This window comes from Alternaria arborescens (assembly GCF_004154835.1).
Source record: "Alternaria arborescens strain FERA 675 chromosome Unknown contig_16, whole genome shotgun sequence".
Taxonomy (NCBI): Eukaryota; Fungi; Ascomycota; class Dothideomycetes; order Pleosporales; family Pleosporaceae; genus Alternaria; species Alternaria arborescens.
This window is the reverse complement of record NW_021167871.1, coordinates 150,637-172,044: the sequence shown is the minus strand read 5'-3', so window position 1 is coordinate 172,044 and position 21,408 is coordinate 150,637. Positions and strand designations below refer to the sequence as shown.

Genomic DNA, 21,408 nt, shown 5'->3' with positions numbered 1-21,408 from the left:
CCTATTCAGTCTTGGATTGCTTGCGAAGTCTGCGAAAATTTTCAACAATAGTTATAACAGATATGGTATGTCGCACGCCACGCTCGGGGTTTGTCAGTAAGCGCCGAAGCACCCCTTGTTCGTTGAGCGAATCCTTCCCGCTGCACTCGCCACAGTTCGCAGAATGTTTGTGTCTAGCGGTCTGGCACGGAAATTAGTGCAGGCGTGCAATGGCTTGCTTGTGTACGCAATGAAGCTGCGAAGGGGTCAGAGACAGGAATTCGCTATTTGGACAGATAGTAACACGGTTGCTGGTTAATCGTCGCATGTAATTAGGATGACTATGCAGCTTGGAATGGAAGTCTGAATAAGAGTAGGACAACGCTATTAGAAGCACGCGATGATTTTCCATATCACGTCCAAGACAACTTGCCCGCTAATGTGAGATCTACTCCACCGTCGGCACGGCAGCGTACTCCACACACATTTCGAGTACAGAACGCTTGACCCCGCATCTACTCACCGTTCGGCCTATCGCCGACCATCTTCACACCCTCTCTTCATGTTATGAACATTGCGGCCGTACGGCAACTCATCTGCAAGCATTACACCGTTTGTGCAATCTTGGTCAGATGAGGCAACCCGTATAAAGTACATACATGCGTCAAATGTATGGAGGGCAGCCGACTGGGGCGGGGTGCTTTTGTTGAGAGAGAGGGGATTGCATGCATTGATCCTGCAGATGTAACACCTGGGCACGTTGTGTACATGCAACCTCGGACAGGCGAAACTGCACTGGACTTCCAAGTCTGGGCTTACGGGCGTTATCTGCGACCGTGTGCACGCGTATGGCAGGTAAAATGGCAGGATGATGGGAATGAGACCGCATATTTAAGAATTATCAGGTGAGGTATGTAGTAGCGCATATTTTCGGACGTACGACTACGGAGGTGAAATCTGCACGGATAAGATAACATGAGAAATGTCAGACGAGAAGGGCTAGAACAATCTGATATGCTTCGCGTAATGTAATGATGCCGAGATAGCCGTTATCAGGAAGGGAGGAATGAGTGTCTGCTTTCAAGATTTCTGACGCCGCATTCCGCAAGAACCTGCTCAAAAGAACCTAATCAGGACGGATCATGCTGTATGAGTATCATCTCTAATCTGTGGCTGCGACCTACCCCGCGATCTGAACCTCTGATGGTGTTGGTGTTATCGCCGAGCTGTCGCGCAACGAGTTTGGTCTCATGTTAGAGGTTCCTTCTACTGGCTGACAAAACCCCCAGATAGTATTCTGTCGTACAGCATAAGCCACCCGGAATTTGGGCAGCCCAGCTAAGGCCACTAAGGGAAGGAGCAATCTTCCAGGTCATCGTTCCAAACTCCTGATAACAGATCCTGATGGTGTCGTAGTATGTATGGAACGATGATGTGTGCGTTTGAAGGATTATGTAGCCTGTAGATCGAACAGATGTAGAAAGGGGGCGTAAGACTACTGTACGCGCACGATGATGTCGAACCTCTGCCCTGCATATTCAATGTCTCCGACTTCCAGTTCGACTGGTCGGAACTTATGCTCCGTACAAATGGCACGTCGCTGTAGGTACAGCTATGTGAGAGTGTTTGGTAGAAGACGTCGTTCCCACAGTCGACCAAAACGGATCAGCGACTGTTCAGGTGTGTTGCTGCCACGTGCGCAACGTTCGCAGCTCTAATACAGGAAATCGAGCATCGGAGCCAGAGTCCACACGTCAAGTAGCTCGATTTGGTACCGTTGTCGTCGGCGAATATCAAACATCAAACTGTGAAGTGCGATCATATCGTAAATCTCATAATGTGCTACGCCCGGTTCACCCGAGATTGTCAGGCCATCGATATTGGTGCCGTCCGCGACTTGCGAAGTGCGAACAAAGTTGGTGATCACGATCATCATCGGTCCTTTGCTGGAAGTTTTGTCGGTGGATAGCTTAGTGTTTTCGGCCCGGAAGTTCAAAGATCGTGGGGTGGGGCACAGACGGGGAGACGTCTGCCACATCCCTCTGCACGGATGCGACGGCTCTTCACCTTGCTTGACTCGAAGTCATGAGACTCTGCCTGTATCCGCATTTGGAAGAACGTCCAATAACAAGCAGAACTCTGAGTGGATGTGAAGTTTGCAACAATGAAAATGGACGGCCAAGTAGCGGTGAAGGGCTGTCAAGGACAGGCGCTGACAAAACATCGGCGTTGCAGTATTGATGGGTAGGGTATTCCTGCGCGCGGCAGGCGAAAATGAGTGGGATATCCAGTTTTTCTTTTGCAAGAGTCATCCGGAAGGTGAAATTTGACGTCACGCATCGTGATCTTGCTAAGCAGTCGGTATTCAAAGCAAATTGCCGTTTGTGTGGGGATGCCATTCTTAGTTCTTGCGGTCCGTGACATGCCAGATGGTACGTGGCATTGCTCCCAATGGTCGTTGTCGTGAATAATATTCTGACAAGTGGACACTGGAACCTAATCGCTTCGCTGTATCCGGCCTTGGGCAGCGTTATTGAAAGCTGGCAACAAGGCAATCTGGCGTTACGCGCCCAGCAAAGCACCGACAGCCCCGTTTTCGCACGGAGTATTTCCTAGTAGATCTGCGTTGCTCATCTGTTGAGCACAGAGAAAATCATCGGGGAATTCCATTCGGTTTCTTTGTGGACATGTCTGTCGCGTACCACGATAATAATCCCATCAGGTTGGTCCTGCGATTGAGTGACGTCTCGCTTGACAGACCAGCAAACCCACCAGACTTTGGACCCGCTTGATATGACGGCGAAAGTGCAATTTTTAGTAGTGAACCAGTGTGCGGCTGCGGGCCTGCATCCATTCAGAGCCGCGTGGGGCACTCCAGGAGTCGTCGATTCTAGGAGCGAGACGAAGGCGGAAGTAATTTGCTTCACATCCTTCGGCAGGTATGAAGCGTTTAATACATCAATACTTGTTTAATGTGATACAGAAAGAGTCGTGCTCAGCAATGCGCTGCTCATGCTCCGTGGTATTCTCGCGATCATGATGTCGCGGAGTACATCGGAAAGCGGGTTAGTATGAGGCGGAACTGGGCCATGCCCCGCTCGATGAGCGTGCGGAGATCGACAAACTGGAGCAAATCGATGATAACATGGCTCGGACCCTGTCGGGCGGTGAGTAGAGGGGGTTGCTCCGCGGAAGCTGAGTCGAGGGAACTCTCGGATTCTGCCAGATGGGAGCAGCAGTCTGACATGACGCCAAGTGGATCACGCCAGAGCGCTGGTCAGCATGGGGGCTAGCGTGCCCGGTGGGCCTCGTTCTGGCCAGCTTCGCTACGTCGCGACCTTCCGAAGGCAACGTTTCAAGCTGGGCAGGATCGAAATTGTCGAAATAACCTTGCGAGCAGCATGGAAATCTTGATCTCCGACAAAGGGCCTGGCGAGAAGCCTGCTTTCGTGCAGTAGGTTTCTGTAATTGCGCCGCGACCCGTATTCCGCCTTGCCCACGTCTGATTACAGTCAAGGTTTGGCCAGTGTTAGCTTTCAATAGAGCAATCTCCAGCAAGATAAGAACCGTGGTTGTCAGAAAGTTAGCGGGGCGAGGCTCAATCTGTCAGTGCACTGGAGGGTTGCCAAAACAAATTAGGCGCTCAGCCACTGCAGTGCAGCGTCGCGTCGGGTCTGAGGCGAGCCGCCTGTACTCAGCGTGTCAGCCCATGAACGATGGACAGCTCCAACGGCCACGCGTAGGCGCGCCAGATTAAGGAACCCTTTGCGCGGACATGTGTTGCAGGAGATCAGCTCATCCACGACACGTACATGCTTTTGCGATGGGCTTAGCTGCATACGAGGCTCGACTGGGCCGGTGGTGATAATGCGGGGAAGCTATGAAGCCGGTCTGTTAGAGAGAGCCAATGGCATATGCTTCAAGATGGCCATGCCGAACCGGTCGGGTCAGCGATGCCGCAGCGACGCGGTTTCAGTTTGTCGCGCGACGGCTGCAAGATGTCCGAGCAGAGCCCCGCCGTTGTCAAGATGACGAAGATGGGGTACTGATGTAGTCCATGGGCTGCAGCAGAGCACGGTGGACGGCGAGGCTATCGTAACAACAACAATCCTTACAGAGATATCATGAGAGGTCGCTTGCAGTCAGCCACTCGCCGCAGGGGCCAGTGAACTGCGACTGGGATGGCGACTAGGCCTCCCCTTCTCCTCCGATATTTGATTGGCATTGGCCCGACCGCCCTTTCTCAAACGGCAAGCGGCACCGGCGATCTCGCTGTGTTGAGCGTCGCGGAGGGGAAATTTTCATGGGAGGGCGGGCGGATTGTCAAGCCGCACCCTTATCGCTCCGATGGCTTCAGGTACCACGACGTGCTTCTCCTGAGGATGTTGCGGCATTGCAGCGTTGGAATGTGTAGAAAGCGTGGGAGTGACGAGCGTTTGCAAGTCAAACGGTTCGTTGCGATAACAATGACATCACAGCCTCGCTTGAACATGGCACGTGCACGCAATGTCGCTGAGGGCCCTGTTCGCATGGCTTGAGCGTTGTTGCTTGCTTCTGAGACCAGCGATTGCCTGGCAACGGCTGGCAAATTACGAACCCATCCGAGCCGATGCGGTTTGACCTCAGATCGAGTGATTGAGTTGCGAGTGCTGAATACGATGTTCACCACGGCTGTTCGCTCGGCCTTGTTGTTATTATTATTGTCAGGCCATGTCTACTTGCTGGGTTGATGCAGTAGAGTAGAGAGAAGGCGCGCGGCATCGGCATCCGAGCGAACAGCGGCGGACATGTACGATATGGCTGCGACAGCGTGTGAGTAATAGAGCTGGCCGCCTACGCGTGGGTGAGCATAACAGCAGCGCGCTGTTGCACCGTTTCAAGCTGTGGCCGTGCCAGCGCCAGCCAGACAAGGCCGCGTTCGCTAGTTGTCGGGAGATAAAGAACATGAATCATCTGCTAATCCTGCCTGGACGCCACTACAATACGATAGCACAGTCAGGTAGTCCAGGCAGTCCAGGTAGTCGGCGTACCCCAAAGTACCTCTTGTCGCAGCCGCCGCCGTCGGCCTGCCTCTCTTCGCCCCCCAGCGTACGACGCATCGCCTGTCTCCGCTCCCGTTGGCCTCTCGCAGCAGTAGTCAGAACCGGTTGCTGCCGCTTGGCTGCGTGGTGAAAATCCTTGGTGGTGCCCCGGTCTGTTGGGGTTGAGCTAAAAGGCCTTGACCCACCTGTGCATTGGTGCTGCAGCTCCTGGTCTGCCCCCCCTGCCTGCGTCCAAGCTTGAGGCCTCGATTTCGCTACCATCCTGGTTCAACGATTCCCCAATAGTCGCGGCCCTGCACGCTTCTTCAGCGCTACCGCCCTCAACACTCTTCTCCATCCCTCCTCTTCAACACTTGTCGGGCCCATTGCAGCCAGAAGACCCTTTTAATAGGACTGCTGCAGCCAACGAGTGCATCTTGGTTTAACACACGGCCCATCTGCCTCTTCACTCCACCACCGCCTTGCCCACGGTTCCTTCCTAGTGCTATATCGTACGAGCGCCCGCTGCTTGCTTATACGGAAGCCACCGGCCTCGCATCCATACTGCACACTTTCGGTCCTTCGAAAGCCTCACCATCGTCTCGATTCTCCCCCAGATCGAGCCCATCCGCCAATTCCGACGTCATTGCAGCTTTTGCTAGCTGTGACCGCCTACGTCGCAACCTTCCCTACCCGCTTCTTCCCAGAGCGAGCTTTGCAAGCCGTTCCTTCACCTATATCTGTAAGCTAGCCCGCCCCACGACTACACCCAGTGGCTCGCATCGCATCAAGCTGCTGTGGCACGGGACTCTGTCAGTCTGTTCGTTGTGGTGCTCTCGCTTACGCTCCTTCGCAGACTCCTCGTTACAGTAATTCTTTTAATGCTCTCTACACATTGAAGTCACTCCACCACTACACATTCGACCCGCTCCCCCGCGAAGCCGACCGAATGCCTTACACTCCCCCTTCCCAGCGGTCGCCGGCCTCATCCAAGACTAACAGTCCCACCCTGAGCCGGAACCACTCCTATGTCGACCAGGCTCCCCGCTCGCCAGCTACATCGCAACGCCCCTCACTGCCCCGCTCCGTCTCATCAACCTCATACCTGGCCAAGTCGCGTCGGTCGCCGTCCTCTGTCACCAATGACAACACCGCCGCAAACGGCCAACAAGGAACTGGAAGCGTAGACGTCAAGTCTGACGCTAGCCGCCATGGACCTTCAACTAATGGTAGCCTCCGTCCGTCTCCTCCTCCTGTGAACGATCTTCTGATTCCGTCAGGTGCGATCACGACTCCTCCTGATTCCTCGGACGATGAAGAGCGCGGTCGTAGCATCGGAGACCTACGTGAACTCCAACAGGCACTCCAGCACATTGACCAGAAACGCATACATTCGCCTACTCGCGAAACAACGGAGAACGTAAAGCAGGCAAGGCCACAACCTCCTGTCACTGTGGCGCGCACACTATCCGCCGAAGCACGCAAGATTGCACACTCGCGGTCCTCTAGCGAGATCATGCTTTCACAACACATGATCCATCCCATCAACACTGAAACACTCATCAGCTCATCAGATGGCAGCGATGCCGAGGACGAGGAGCTGCGGATAAAACCGCCGCTACTGCGCAAGAAGTCTGGCGAGCTCGTCAAGCCTGCTCTTCGACCCCCGTCCCGCCGCCGCCCTTCAAGCATGCCTGGTACCCCAACCTACTCCAAAGCAGTCCACTTCAACGAGGACATTGAGCAGGTTAGGCATTTCCTCCAGGTTGATCGGCCCATCGCTGTTAGTGCAGGCTCATCTCCCGTTGAGACTTACGACAGTGAAAGCGAATATCCCTTCGGCGAAGACTCGCGCTCCAAGACACCTGAATGGGAGATCAAGCTGATGAACTTCCCTACACAAGAGACATATGAGAGGCAAACAGCACCTGTTCGCGTGGAGCGAATCTTCCTTGCCTCCGATCATCAGACGCTGGTCGGCAACATCGCAGTAGCCAACCTCTCCTTCCACAAATTTGTTGTGGCTCGATTCACATTAGACTACTGGAAGACCACCTCGGAGGTGGTTGCTGAGTTCAACCAGGATGTTCGCAAGAAGCAGAAGGAGGACGGTTACGACCGATTCAACTTCAATATCAAGTTGGCTGACCAGGCAAACCTCGAATCCAAGACTCTGCTACTGTGTGTTCGGTACCAGGTTAATGGCCAAGAGTACTGGGACAACAACAACTCGATGAACTACCAGGTTGACTTCTCAAAGAAGATCAAGCAGCGTGAGAGTAAGCGCCCGACAGCCAGTCTCGGCGCTGTTCCTCGTAGCCGACACTCACCTTTGGCTCCCCGCCCACGTTCCATGCCTGCTGCTTCTTTCGACGACGACTTTGGTCACGACAACGAGACCAGGTTTCAGTTTGGTAGCGGCCGTGCCATCATTGCTGAATCACCCAACTCGTCGATCAAGCTCAAGCCCAGGAGTAAGCGTAGCAGCATCTACACAGCCCAGACCTCATCTCGTCCACAAGTCGCTCAGGCTTTTGCCTCTCGCTATGACTTCGGTGCCTCCCTGTCGGCTGCTCTTTCCACTGCCCAGACGGCACTTGGTGACCGCAGCGGACTCAAGATAAACACCCACGGCAAGATGAGCAACGGTTACTTCGACCGCCCGGCCCCCGCTGTCAAGGCGCCTGCTTCTACTGCCCCTATCCCTGGTACTCGCCCCGATTCTCTGACGCTTGAGAAGCCTGATCTTGAGTCTGCCGAGTACAACGAGTTGATCCAGAAGTTCTGCTTTGTACGTTCTCAACCTCCACCTCAGCACCCTGGTAGCTTGGCCTAGACGGAAACTGACTCGCATCCAGTTTGGCACACCCACTGGTAAAACTTCTCCTAACGTCACTACGCCTTCAACAAAGAACGCACATGGCGACGGAGCCCAGGATTACGTGCTCACCCACACTACTGGAAGCAATCAGTCTTCGGCTACAAGCAGTCCTCCATCGCCTGCCATGCCCCTCATGGTTGACGGCGCGAGTGACCTTGTCACCCCTCGAAGCTCATTACCCTTTGTCTCTCATCAACCCTCGTCTGGGCCTCTTACCGGCTACTCACCCGAGGATCAATACACCTCTCAATATCAGTACGGCTACAATATGCCAAGCGGCGTCTTCATCGAGCGTAGCCATACACCCCAGGCTTGCGTTTAAGAAGTCACTGCATTACCTGAAATTGCGGAATACTTGCTTTTCCCGCGTAACGAATCTCTTTGGACACGAAGTACGCTTACGACCTGACTGATGGACGAGTGGAGCGGATGTTCCTGGTCTGCCGGTAACTGAGCGCTCACGAATCTTCTTCACTACGGTACGAAACGTTGTGGGCCAGCGATTAGCGTTCCTCGCGACGTCTTGTTAGAGACGATCGTTTCATCCAGCATAATCCGGACGGCTCCTTTGCAGCATCTTCCTGTTGGCTTTCTTGCATGTCTTTTCATCGGCGTACATTGGGTCCCATTATGGCGTTCCTCCAACATCTTTATTCTTTCCTCATCCTTCCTCATACCATAGATTGGTGTTGTAATGCTCTATGAGCAACCCCACTCTGGTTTCGGCGTTTATTGACGGTCACTCCTGATCTGTGTGTTCGCAAAAGCTTGGGACGGTTTTGCGTTTTGGAGCGCTTTTCTCATCATCCATAGGACTCGTTGATCCGAATCCTCGTACATAGGCGGTAGGAGCGGCAAAGAATGCGAGAATGTCGTTGTCTAAATTGTGTCGACTGTAATATCAATTGTGCGATATCTCGTTCGTTCGTATATGGCGTTGGAAATCTCATTGTTGCTTGGGTCGGTTAGAACAGCGTTGAAAGCTGTCGGAAAACGTGGACCTATGACCCTATATAGCAGTAAATGCAAAAACATGTCATAAAACGCTTACCCTAATCTCACGATGTATCCACCTTGGTGCACCTCGTGAGCATGCCTTCTACCGCCGATTGTGAAGCTATTGGTTCTGGATCGTGACTTCCCCAGCCATGTGACCATGGTCTAAGCTCGTTAGCGTCCCTGGGACCCTGAATCATCTTCTACAGCCGCATCCGAGCGCGTATTCATCCACAACACAAGCGAGTTGTGTCCCAGCCGAGCCGCAACGTGGTCCCGTGTTCGTCGTTTTAACGTGTCACGATGTCTTTCTTCGGGAGCAAGAAAGTGCCTCCGCCGCCGCCCGTTATACCGCCGCCTGTTCCCCGCTCAGGTCCGGAAATCGACGCTACGACCGTGATATCGCTCTTAGCTGTACTCGCTCTGCTCGGTGGCGCTTATGGTGCTTCGATAAAAGTCCTGCCGAAGACGACTTCCCTCAAGATACGCGTACTCTTCATCTGGCATCTTTTCGACGCTCTCATCCACTTTGTATTCGAAGGCTCCTTCCTCTGGAATTGCTTCTTCGTCACGTATTCGCTTCCCACCTCTTTCTCTGCCGCATCTCGCAACCACCCTCAAGTCACGCTCTTCACACCTCCAGACGTGTATTGGCTCGGCAGGCAAGATCTTCTTTATGGAGCGAACTATGGGACGGGTCCATTGAGTCGGTTGTGGCAGGAGTATGCCAAAGCGGACAAGCGATGGGGAGGTACGGATCTAACGGTTGTGGCTCTCGAGATACTGACTGTTTTTGTTGCGGGCCCGTTGGCATGTTGGATCTGCTATCTTCTCTCGAGAGATGAGAAGAAAGGTGTGTTGAAGAAGTGGTTCTGGATGATAGTACTGGCTACAGGCGAGATATACGGAGGTGAGTCACAAACGCTTTCATTACTTTGTTCTCGTTAATGCGGAGTATGTGCAAGTTGTGGAAGCTGTTACAATTGGTGAAGCGAGATGTGGGCCCGGCCCGAGGATTGTTGAGATGAGACAACACTGCGTTGTTGCGAGTATGTGGCTGACACGTGGTTCACCGCTACATTAGGCTGGATGACTTTCGCGCCTGAGTGGCTGACTGGAAGCCCCAATCTCGACACAAGCAATTGGATGTATCTGTAAGTTCATGATTCACATTCGTCATGTATTCTCCATTCTTCACGGTCACATCTTCTTGAACAGTTGTGGGAGGATTGCGTCGCACCTCTGGTCCATTGCACAGCTGCAACCGTCCATTTCGTCTTCTTCATGTGCGTTCACCTACGAATCCGCACACAAAGTGAACACTTTCACATGCGTTGAATGTGTCGTTCCTGGTCTAAGAGCAGTGATGTGCTGGTCCTGCATATGCGCTGTCCGGTGCGCCATCTCCCGCGGACCCACTTCTCATCTCTCGACCACGACCACACAACTCAACACAACAACGCACAAAACATGCAAGCTGTAAATGTAATCACGCCGAATCTGGCGTGTTCCTTCGGCCTGTGTCAGCTGCCAATCCCGTACACCGTATAGCTTAGGAGTAGTGGTTCTTGACTAACACGCAGCAGTTGGCTGTACCTTGCATTCTTCAATGGCTTGTGGGTCGTCTTCCCCCTCTGGATTCTGTACGAAGCATATCGAGCTATGAGTTCCGCCATGTCGCAATCTGAAATGGTCGACTTGGTCAACTATCTCAAGAAGGATGATTAGACAGTCGCAGCATGAAAGCACTCGAATATGTAGATGATGGAAATATAGCAACAAGCTCTCACGGCACATAGGTCTTTTCGAGTGCCCAATCCACGATCGGACAACACAAAAAATACCCTGTTTTCGCGAAGTAGCTTGCTGCACGTTCTAGGGTTTGTTGCTGGTTAAAAGCTATACAAACCGATGTTCCCTACAGACGACCGCATCATCCGCTCAATACCGGACATACTCGAGCAAAATATGACTTCCAAGAAAGCTGTTGTGATTAGACCCCAAGTTTATACTACCTCGAACTAAGTCTGTGCATCATGGTGGTCTGAGTACCCAGGACATCCAAAACTCACTCAGTGAAGCGGCTTCTACCACATTTCCGAAGATCTCCTCGGCAATTCATATTGAGTCGAGTTTAGTACGTAGCGGGGGTAGTTAGACTTGAATAGAGTGTTTCGGGTATAGCTAATCTAACTCAACTATCCGATTGTATTGCAATAACTTCCTTCTCTACTCTTGTTCTCTTCAGATTCTCATCCTTCCTTTCAGAAGTGACAGGAGCATGAAATCGTAGAGTATGGCCACAATCTGATGTAGCCATAAGCTCGTGACTTTCGAACCTGACTACTCGTATTGGCTGCACATAATTCATGACGTTAGGAAGATGACAACTCCTAAAACCTCGCACGATAATCCTTTGATTTCTATTGCATAAGTCCTCATGCATAAAACCCATCACACCTGGCTCACACATGTGTCCATATCATCCATTTTGGGTATCATAACATCCTATCTTTGACTCATCGCACCCACGACCATTCCTCCTCATGATTTGTTCCCCAAACCCCCAAGCACCCTTCTTGTTCCCTCAACAATCAACCCGTGCTCAACCGCATGAATCCTCTCCTCTAAACCATCCAGTGTCTCTCCCTCTTTCAATTCTACCTCTTGTGTAACGATCGCGTCTCCAGCATCAACTTCCGCAATGACCTCATGTATCATAACGCCAGTTCTCTTCAACCCGTCCTCTTTACCCGCCGTCCACGCACGCTCGATTGCTTTCGCACCAGCAAACTCCCCCGGTAGAGCGGGATGTAGGTTTATTATCTTGATACCGGCTTCGGCAATGGGTGAAAGGAAGGCAGTGGTGACGATGTGCATCCAACCTGCGCAAACGATAAGGTCAGGGCGTGGGTGTTGCCCATGTAGAATGATTTTTGCAAGATCGCCGTCGTACTCCTCGCGGGCCTTGTCGTCTGTGTGTTTCTTTTTGTAGGAAACGAGATTGTGATAGGTTGTTGGTATCGAGGCTTTGTTGGCGCGTTCGAGACCGTATGCTGCTTTGCGACTGCGGGTATGTTAGGCTTTTATCGAGGAATCTTGCTTAGAGGCCGACATACTTTGATATAACATGTGTTATGCGCGTGTTAGGGAGGGCGCCGGATGCACATGCGTCAATGAGGGCTTGGAGGTTTGAGCCATTGCCTGAGATTAGGACAGTGAGGTTGAATTGACGATCTGGCATCGTGTATATGAATTATCCGAAGACTGTACGAGAAAAGCTGGGTAACTGTGTTTGCGCTGCGTCGATGCGGTTCAGGCTCGACGTTCAGATTCCAAAATTTGGGCGTGGGGTAGCTCTGCCCCGCGCGGAGATTAACCTTTAATCGCCGTAGAAATAGCATCGTTACCCAGCCGAGTATCAATTACGCGTCTTTGGTAATGGCGCGAGAACATTTCGTGGATTGGGTATACTGCCTAAACTATAACTACCAATGAGACCTCAGGGCAAGGCTTCGACACCGATTACGATCTTCGAGACACCCTGATCAACCAGGAAAGCCGCCGCCCTCATTTGGATACCTCGGACACCGTCACAGCCTTTTGTTCTACGATCGCATCCTCTTTGAGCTAGCAACTGACACTTCATCCATGTCTTCCCAGTCGTCATCCTCGTCGTCTTCGGCCACAACCGCTCTCTTCCTCTTGCTTCTTGCACCCACTGCGGGAGCAGACGTTTCGTCAGCAGCAAGATTTTGGCGCTTCTCCAACCCCTCCAGACGCTCCTCGAACTCCTCCTGCTGCGAGTCGACTGCAGACTCCAGCTTCTCCACGCGCTCTGCGACATCCTCCATCTGGTCCAGCGCGTCTGCATTCTGGCTGTAGATTCGATGCTTAAGGGCCAACCGCCAGAAGTAGTATTTTCTATCGTTCTCGTTGGTAGACTTCGCTTTCCTTGTGATCCGTGCACGGTTTCGATTGTTTGGCGGAATTGTTGATAACAAATGAAGCTCGACCATCCTGTAGAACTGTCTGCTCACAATCTTAGTGCTCTCTCGAAGCTCCTCAAGGTCTTTGCCGTTCCCGAGGATTTGGTCCCGCGGAATCGGTGAATTCTTTCTCAACGACTCTTGGGAAAGATTTGAGGCGATTGACAGGTCCTTGAAGGCGGAAAGTTTACGAAGGTATGTGATATCACTGTAATCTCGCATGGCATCGAAAGCCTCGCTTGGATCCTCAATCGGAATCTCGTAGATGAAGGGCTTATTCACCAACTCGTGGAAGATGGTATCGTACAAGCGGCTTCCGAGCGATTGGCCTTGATATGGAGGGAGGATGAGGAATTGAGAAATGCGTTCCCTCGACGGCGTCTCGAGAAGATCAAGCTTGTCGGTAAAGAGGAAAGTCTCGGGATCTTGAGTCAGACGAGGCGGTGTATATTTCCCAGCGTCACCATTACTGCTTTCGGCTGGAGATGGGAGCTGCTTCGTAGCACGCGCAATCTCGAAGGTGGGAAAGACCCAAGCGCGATACGACGTAGAGAAACCGGCGAGCGTGTATGGGGAAAGCGATGCGTCTGACAGAGGTGTCACATCGTACAGGAGGTACAGTGACCAACGATCAAGCGTTTCCTCGTCCTCCAAGCCCTCTAATGTCGCGCCGTCGATGAATAGCAGGTTGAGGATCTTCATATTCGTCCAGATGCGTCGAGCGTCGGGATCAGTCATTGGAGCTTTCCATATCTCATACTGTTTTCCGTACAGACTGAAGGTGTTCATACGCTCTCCCGGTGGTTTCCAATCTGAAGACGTAGCGCCAGTAGCATCATCGATCGACTCGGGCAGGTATTCGCGGAACAGCTCCGGGGATAGATCAACCTGGTTCAGATCTGGGGAGATCTTCTTGAGGTCAAGCTCCTGGTCAAAGGATATCTTCAGTTTCGGGTTGAGGTCGTTTGCGCGGAAGTCAAGCTCGATGCTTGGGTTCTTGTACCCCGCGATTGTCTCGTTCTCTTCGATGACAGTGTGGGTGAAGCTTGGGTGGAAGGATTCGTCGAGGATGCGTTCTGGGCCGTTCTCGTTTGATGTGCGGTAGAGATTGATGTGGAAGCACTCGTTGGAGTTGGTGACCCCTAGGCAATGTCAGCGAGCTATGCGCCAAAGCTGTCCATGCTGCACCCTCGCGTTGCTTATGGTGTTGGGTGCTGCAACTTACAGTCGTCCAAGTCAAGCTCCATGATGGCAGTGTTTGCTGGAATAGATGATACGCGACCGGGGTCAAGTGGATGCCAGATGTGTCGGCGACGTGGGCGGGGTGGTGAGAAGTAGTGTGTAGCAGCTAGACGGCGGACAGGCAGCGCGCAAAGTGAAGGAGCGACTAGCGCGACGGGAGACGCGTTTTAGTGTAGCACTACGTCGTTGCCGCCCCTGCTACCAAGCCTCAAGAAAGTTGCGCTATGCCACCAACTTGTCCACAACAGCCTCACAACTCCCCAACCCTCACCGCCCACACCACCACCACCTCACCCATATTGCGACGGCCGACTGCTCGAGGCATGGATAGCGTCGATTGAACCGCTTACAACCTTTTTCTCTTTTCTGTGCACTCGGCGCATTCTTTCTTGGTACATCCACTTAGGGGACGACACTGCATACGACGACAATATGTGGGACGGATTGTTCATGCTGCTCGCCCTGAGCACCGTCATGGCTGTTGCGTATGTCTCGAACCGTTGCAATGTACACGACTGAACTCTGACGTGCACAGCTCCTTCCTCGCCGGCATTCTCCCGCTCTCCTTTAACCTCTCCACCCGCCAATTGCGCATCATCACCCTGCTCGGCACCGGTGTGCTAGTAGGCACCTCGCTGATCGTCATCATACCCGAAGGCATCGAGACCATGTACAGCGCAGGAAGCAAAACACACTCGCATAGTGCGCGAAGCGTTCAAACCATCCCGTCCGTCATGAGCCTACAAAAAGAGATACCTCACCCACCCAAGTTCCCGAGCTGGAAGAGGGCGGATCAACTGGAAACAAGCTCGCTCACTGGAGGAGCAGTCAAGGCGCCGGGCGCCGTAGACATGACTAGCGACAAAGCTGCTATTGACATGCAGCTGAAGAAGATCAAGGACAGCAAGGAGAAAGAGAAGCCAGCCGAGGATCCCCATCCGCAGAAAGGTGGAGACGACGACTCGACAGAAGGCCACAAGGAGGGACATACCCGCGTGCACGCACCCGAAGACGACGAGCCAGCTAAAGGACATGCTGAAGCCAGCCATGACGACGGACCCAGCCCACACGCATATATTGGTGTTGCACTGATACTAGGATACATTTTGATGTTCCTGGTCGAGCATCTGCCAGAAGCCATGGCCTCCGCGAAACCAAAGTACCAGCCAATGCATATCTCCTTGTCCAACCTGGCACGTGGACCGCACAACTCATCTTCGTTGAGTCTCAACGGAATGGGTATGCAGAGCGCTGCAGTAACACCCCTAGCGACACCCGGTCTCCCCCCGCCACCTACGAAGAAGACGCCAGCAGCCACCATTGGTCTGGTTGTACACGCATGCGCCGATGGAATCGCACTGGGTGCTTCCTCCACAGCCGAATCAACATCGCTATCGCTAGTCATCTTCTTTGCGATTATGCTGCACAAAGCTCCTGCAGCGTTTGGCCTCACCTCCGTCCTTCTCAAGCAAGGGCTTTCGAAACGAAAGGCGCGGACACATCTGGCTTTCTTCAGTTTAGCGGCCCCAGCTGGCGCGTTGGCTACATGGGCTATTGTACACATGTTTGGACGCAACCACTTGGGTGGTGATGAAGGTCTGACGTGGGCCACTGGTTGGGTGTTATGTTTTTCCGGCGGAACTTTCTTGTAAGTCCTTCATAATCTACCAAAATCCTCTCGTTTACTGATCTAGTATAGGTATGTGGCCATGCACTCCATGTCCGAAGCCACAGCATCTCAGCACGCATACGAAGATCCCACAGCAAACGGCTACATGGATGCCTATCCTGGCAACAGCAGCATGTCCAAAAGCGATATAAGCATCGTAATGATCGGCATGCTACTTCCGCTTATCACCCAAATAGGGCATGCACACTCGCACGGCCACTAGAGTACTCAAGGTCAGGGTTGTATTTAGCGGCGCTTGATTGAAGCGCTTTTGCGCCCATTTATGTTACTTATAGAAAAACGTTGTCGAGTTAGTTTATGTGCCATTCCGGAATGATACCAAATCTTTTTTGCCCTATACTTGATACCTTTGATAGATTCATCGTCTAGCAAATTAATAGGCAAGTTGTTCACATAGCCTCATGTCCAAATCGCCGTACTCGTGCTCTTCCTCCGTCGCCTTCAAACTCACAGTCTTGATGTTCGCCCTCTCTTGATCGCCGCCTCGCTCGACCTCGTCTCAGTCTCCCACCTCACTGTTAACGTCCTTTGCTAGCTCTTCTGTGAGATCCTCACACGCGATCAACTCAAGGAGATATGAGTAGGTTCTTCTAGTGTTCGAGCCGATTTTCACACAGTGCTCTCCTCCCCATGTGATCTTCGATTTGATAAACTATCCGTCCTGGTTTACGCCTGCGTCCCAGCCTCAACCCTCTCCACACGCCTGCCGCCGCGTTATGACGCTCTCCTCAACCATGTCAGCCGCGTTTCGCATAGTCTCTTGCGCTTTGGCCACAGAAAGGGTGCTGTGTATGATAGATATGGTTACGCTGGGGTCGTGATATGCCTCACAAGCGACCATACAGAGACAATATGTATAGTAATCGGCAAAGTAGTATCTAACGATGGCCCAGGAGAGTATTGCGCGGTTGTAGCGTAACAAGAGGACCGTGTTGACCACGTCCATGCTACGGAAGAAAGGCCGTTGCTGGTCAAAAGGATCCTAGGAAGGTTGATGTGTCGTGGCTATTGTGTTAATGCGGAAGAGAAGGTGGACCTGTGGCATCTTGCTGGTGTTTGCGGATATGCAAAAATGGCTATGCGAATGGGAGGGTCGAAGTAGTTGCAGGAAATTAGGCTGTCGAAAGGTGTCGTACTCAAATTTGTCCACAGATCACTCTTGTCTCAACATTCTGGGTATCCGTGACTTCGTATCACAAACGCATCGCAGAATCGTCACTCCCTCATCATTTTTTCAACCATCGCTCACCAAGGCATAGCCTCCGCGCCGAAGTCGATCCTCCTTCCCGTGTGTCTCCTGTCCTCCCACTCCTCTTCATCATCCTCATAATTCTGTCCCATGCCCCACCTCTTCTTCACCTTCTTAACAGCAAACCTCCCCGCCCCCCAAACTGTCGCGGCGAAAATTGTGCCCGCAATGCCCGTCGGGGCTAACACGAATCCCGCCCCACTAACAAATGTGCCAAAAGCCCCAGCACCTATCGTCGCCACCAGCGAACCAATTGCAACGTATTTCGCATACCGTACAAGCTTCCAGAAAGCGAAAATGATTCCGGACCGCACAACACGGAGAAGTGCGCGTGTCCGGCGTGAAGACACGGCATTGGGCGCGGTTTTCGGGTCGTAGAGGTAGCGGAGGTTGCGCCGTGTCGAAGCAAGTGCCGAGCGGGATCGCGCGTCTATTTCTTGGTCGTGAACATCTGTGGATGACATTTTCAGACAGGCTGCGATCGGCCTTGGTGGTGGTGGTGGTAGTAGTAGTGGTAGTAGTAGTAGTACAGGATGGAAGTTTGTGGTGAAGTTCACTGAAGGGGTGACGTCATTGGGCATTAAGATTGAACCCCAAAAGATTACAGTTGCTACCATATATAACGTCGAACATTGGATTTGAGAGGTAGTGTCAAGGCATGATATGTTGGATATTCATACACACATTACAACGTTATATCATCTTTCTACTCCTCATCAGCGTCATTACGATCATGGCGTAAGGTGTAGCTTGTTCCCGGAAGAAGACTTCGGACCTTCTTCTAGAAGTCTGTAGTAGATCGCGTCCAACTCATGATCATGTCTTTCTCTCAGCCATATCATATGCTCTGCACTCATTCCGATCATCTTACTGTCCCCCTCCGTTTCAAACTTTATCGTTTCTTCTTCAACGTCAGCGTTCACCTGGACCAAGTCCAACACAGCATGGAGTTCCAACCAATCCTTCTTTCCCTCCTCCACACATCCGAAAGCCTCCGAGTCTGTTTCCCGTTCCCAGTCCTCACGAATTTCTCTCATTCTCTCCATGTTCTGTTCCGGAATACGCCTTCCAACTGGATACGCCCTTGTGTTACAAGCCGACCATTGCAGTAGACTCCACCAATTGTTTTGTCCGGTCACTGGATCTTGAAGGTCAATATCATAGCTTGTGCTAGTCATCACCTGTCTTATCTGCGCTTGTTGACCTGCTGGAGTCTGCACTACTGCATCGACATAGCGAGCGACATCCTCCCGCATAGCTGCTTCGGACACGTGCTTATATTCATCGACTGCAATGATGGATAGCCGTGTGTCTGAGACCTTATCATCGTAGCATCGCATAGTGATCTTCATGGAGCGAGTGTAAGGGGCAGGTGTGAAGACGGCAGAGGTATACACCCACGAGTGTTGTGGAATCACGTTGCCATAGCGGTTGTGTTGCAGTTTAGGCTGGACATAGTCGTCTGGTATCCGCTCCAACGGCTCATCCCTATAAGCGATATCACAGGTACCGATAGTTGGCTTTTGCTTTACGTGAGTCGTTAGGCGTATACTGAGATAGAGTGGTGTTGTTTCGCTAGTGCGAGGTTGAAGAGTAGTTGTCATGGTGAAAAATACGTATGGTACGCAGTTGTTGTTGTGACGAATAATAGACAAAATATGCGAAGACTGAGGCAGCTTTGGCGGTGTCATGTGTTTGGTTCAGGAGCGTCTTGGACCCTTTCACTTATGTTTGCTGTTCTGTCTATTCTCGCGGTCTATCTCTAATGCCCACTTGGCGGTCTCTGAGATCCATGTCAACCCGTGCTGTTTTCACCATCCACTTTGTTCCCTCCCTTGTTACCATTGGTATTGCTCATTATGTCCAAACAATTCGGGCAAGTAGCTGTGTTTACCTCATTCAACCCATGTGAAGAACATGGGTATGAAATAACCGGGCTAATGGTTTACGTTGGACACAAAGTGTGATTCGTGATCATTTAGTTGTTCCGAACGACGAGAGTCGATGATACAACCATGTGGAATCTCGCGTTACTCTTACAACTCATTCACACAGCCGAGCGTGCAGAAAGTCTTCTTCCCCGATAGGCTAACACGCGGGTAAGAAATTATGAGTCCCATAGAAGCGCTTTCAACGTTCCATCCGCTTGAGCCTCTCTTCAGCAGCCCTAGCTCGCCGTTCTCTTTCCATTCTAGCTCTCGCTTCTGGCGTCAAGCCCCTCATTTCTTCCTCTCTCAAATCTGCTCCAGTCTTGACAGGTAGCGCGCCTAATGACTTGCCCTTGCCTAGCCTCTGCTCCTTTCTCCTGACCTCTTCAGCCTCGCTTTCTTTCCGTACGCGCTCGGTCTCAGCCTTCCGCCGGTCAGCCTCAGCCTTACTTTCTGCAGCTTTCTCGGTCTTTTCTTGAGCATCTCGCTTGTCAGCTTCAGCTTTGGTGATGGCTGTAGGCACTCCGGCTTTCTCCCAATCCCAAGCTGACTCTCCGAGTTCGGAACGGGCAACACGGAAGGCGTCACGGGTTGCACGGTCGCCAGTCAGCGTGAAAGGGGTCCGCGCTTCGTCACTCATCAGAGTTGGATCGGCACCGGCTTTCGTCAGAAGCGCGAAGACGATAGGAGCAGAATTGAGAGATGCAGCAAGATGCAGCGGCGTTGGTGTGTGGTGGTTGGTGGGGAGAAAGTTAAAGCTTGGTGGGATGTTGTTTGTTTTGAGGTAGTTGAGAAGCGCAGGTACTTTCGAACGCTTAATCATGGGTATAATCTGTGAAGTGTGTAATGTCGCAGCCTCTTCTTCTTTTGTTGGCTTCTTAGGCTTAGGTTTTTCTGGGATTGGTGTCGCAGCAGCCGCTTCTTTTTGAGAAGAATCCAGAGTAGCAAGCGCTGCTTCATCGATAGCACTTTGCTTCACTCGAGTGAGTTCAACAAACGCACGCATCAGCTCTTTTTGAGTCGCCCGCCGCGTACTGAAGGGAAAGCCTCGATTGCGTGGGTCATTATGACGCAGAACCTGTCCTTCATACGGACCAAAAAGAGTTCTTCGGTTCGTCGCGCCGGTTGCGCGTACGAAGATCAAGTCTGCGGTATCGATCATGTTCTTCCAGCTATATAATAGCTCACGAACTTCAGCGATTAGTGCAGTCTCGTTGTAACGACGGATCGATGAACCGGCAGAGTGTGCGTTGCCTTTTGCGTTGTCGTTGGCTGATTGCGAACCTCCCTGTTTTCGTCGCGTGGTGTACCTATGGAATGTCTTGTGCGCAATTACGGTCGCCGATCGCTCATCGAATCCAGTGTGATTCTTTCCTATCTTCGGTGCCAGTGATACTATCATGGCAGCGAAGTGGCCACCTCCTATCATGCATAGAAAGTAATGTGGCCCGATATCTATGCCTGGTGGCGGGACACCGGCCTCATTCGCCTTGATCTTTGGGAGTTGCTTCGGAGAAAGCTGCTTCTTGCGTAAAGTTTCCAAAACATGCGACTCCTCTTCCTGCTCTGTATTCGAAAAAATGGCGCGATACACGCCTAGTGACATGTTGTCGGGTATTGAGGGTGACGTGAACCACATCAACGGAGGCTTGCCAGGCCCTCTCTGCTTCTTCCGTGAGGAAAAGTCGTCAAACTCGGGATCTGATATCTTGGCCTGCTTTTTTAATAGCGCACTAAGCGTGGATTCTTTTGCCTTCGTCCCATCTGCATCTTCGTCCTCGTCGGATTCTGATGACTCAGACCCTGATATGCTCTCGTCCAGATCTCCGATCAGTTTCTCGAACTCAGCCTCGCCTACAGGCTTCGCACCTTTTATCTTTTGCTTCAGATTGTATCCATGTAGGTCTGATCGTACGTGATTGCGCTGGTCTGCAAGAGATGCAAAGCTGAGCCCACAGAGGTTGCACGATGTCGCTTTTGCCGGGCTGTTGCTCTCTTCTTCGGCGGTATTGGAAGAGTCGTTTGCAGTCGTCGGTATTTGAGGTGGTGTCTCTTCTATCGAGTGCTCGGGCTGGTCTTTGAGAGTGAGTGTGGCTAACAGCTCTTCGGGCAGATCAAACACTGTGGACGTTAATTCCATGCGCGCTCGGGGAGGGAGCAATATTTTACCATAGAGAGGACGCTGTAATAGATGATCACCTTTTTGCGCCATCTTAGATGATCAAAGTCGCGGTGACGGGTCGTATGTCGAGAATACTTTGTGAACAAGAGATGTGGAGGGGCGCGTTGTAACTTGAACATGACGTACATCATAGCTGCCCTCCACGCGAGTCATAGCTTGACGCTAATATCTCACTAGCGCGCTCAGCCCTTCATTCACCCGCCACCGATTCTATGAATGGATAGCAAAGTCTCATTTTTGATTGAAAAGAA

General features: G+C 52.0%; 8 protein-coding genes across 8 annotated transcripts; 3 read left to right on the top strand and 5 right to left on the bottom strand.

Annotated features, from left to right (window-relative positions):
• Positions 1 to 5,949: 5,949 nt before the first annotated feature.
• On the top strand, positions 5,950 to 8,203 carry AA0111_g7192 (hypothetical protein; the record flags this gene model as incomplete). The annotated part of the gene is made up of 3 exons (XM_028653499.1): positions 5,950 to 6,229; positions 6,281 to 7,791; positions 7,859 to 8,203. 3 exons carry the CDS (start codon positions 5,950 to 5,952, stop codon positions 8,201 to 8,203), a joined length of 2,136 nt encoding a protein of 711 aa, XP_028505150.1.
• A 977-nt stretch (positions 8,204 to 9,180) lies between these two features.
• AA0111_g7191 (hypothetical protein) lies at positions 9,181 to 10,605 on the top strand (the record flags this gene model as incomplete). The annotated part of the gene is made up of 3 exons (XM_028653498.1): positions 9,181 to 9,787; positions 9,962 to 10,031; positions 10,464 to 10,605. The coding sequence occupies 3 exons, from the start codon at positions 9,181 to 9,183 to the stop codon at positions 10,603 to 10,605; spliced, it is 819 nt and encodes a 272-aa protein (XP_028505126.1).
• Positions 10,606 to 11,421: 816 nt separating this feature from the next.
• AA0111_g7190 (hypothetical protein) lies at positions 11,422 to 12,121 on the bottom strand (the record flags this gene model as incomplete). Its single annotated transcript, XM_028653497.1, has 2 exons — positions 11,422 to 11,944; positions 11,997 to 12,121. The coding sequence occupies 2 exons, from the start codon at positions 12,119 to 12,121 to the stop codon at positions 11,422 to 11,424; spliced, it is 648 nt and encodes a 215-aa protein (XP_028505238.1).
• Positions 12,122 to 12,485: 364 nt separating this feature from the next.
• AA0111_g7189 (hypothetical protein) lies at positions 12,486 to 14,113 on the bottom strand (the record flags this gene model as incomplete). Its single annotated transcript, XM_028653495.1, has 2 exons — positions 12,486 to 14,008; positions 14,092 to 14,113. 2 exons carry the CDS (start codon positions 14,111 to 14,113, stop codon positions 12,486 to 12,488), a joined length of 1,545 nt encoding a protein of 514 aa, XP_028505187.1.
• Positions 14,114 to 14,540: 427 nt separating this feature from the next.
• AA0111_g7188 (hypothetical protein) lies at positions 14,541 to 16,000 on the top strand (the record flags this gene model as incomplete). The annotated part of the gene is made up of 3 exons (XM_028653494.1): positions 14,541 to 14,593; positions 14,644 to 15,756; positions 15,808 to 16,000. The coding sequence occupies 3 exons, from the start codon at positions 14,541 to 14,543 to the stop codon at positions 15,998 to 16,000; spliced, it is 1,359 nt and encodes a 452-aa protein (XP_028505186.1).
• A 1,043-nt stretch (positions 16,001 to 17,043) lies between these two features.
• On the bottom strand, positions 17,044 to 17,628 carry AA0111_g7187 (hypothetical protein; the record flags this gene model as incomplete). Its single annotated transcript, XM_028653493.1, has 1 exon — positions 17,044 to 17,628. The coding sequence occupies one exon, from the start codon at positions 17,626 to 17,628 to the stop codon at positions 17,044 to 17,046; it is 585 nt and encodes a 194-aa protein (XP_028505193.1).
• A 150-nt stretch (positions 17,629 to 17,778) lies between these two features.
• Positions 17,779 to 18,651, bottom strand: AA0111_g7186 (hypothetical protein; the record flags this gene model as incomplete). The annotated part of the gene is made up of 1 exon (XM_028653492.1): positions 17,779 to 18,651. The coding sequence occupies one exon, from the start codon at positions 18,649 to 18,651 to the stop codon at positions 17,779 to 17,781; it is 873 nt and encodes a 290-aa protein (XP_028505192.1).
• A 526-nt stretch (positions 18,652 to 19,177) lies between these two features.
• On the bottom strand, positions 19,178 to 21,187 carry AA0111_g7185 (VMS1; the record flags this gene model as incomplete). The annotated part of the gene is made up of 2 exons (XM_028653491.1): positions 19,178 to 21,096; positions 21,145 to 21,187. The coding sequence occupies 2 exons, from the start codon at positions 21,185 to 21,187 to the stop codon at positions 19,178 to 19,180; spliced, it is 1,962 nt and encodes a 653-aa protein (XP_028505271.1).
• Positions 21,188 to 21,408: the final 221 nt, after the last annotated feature.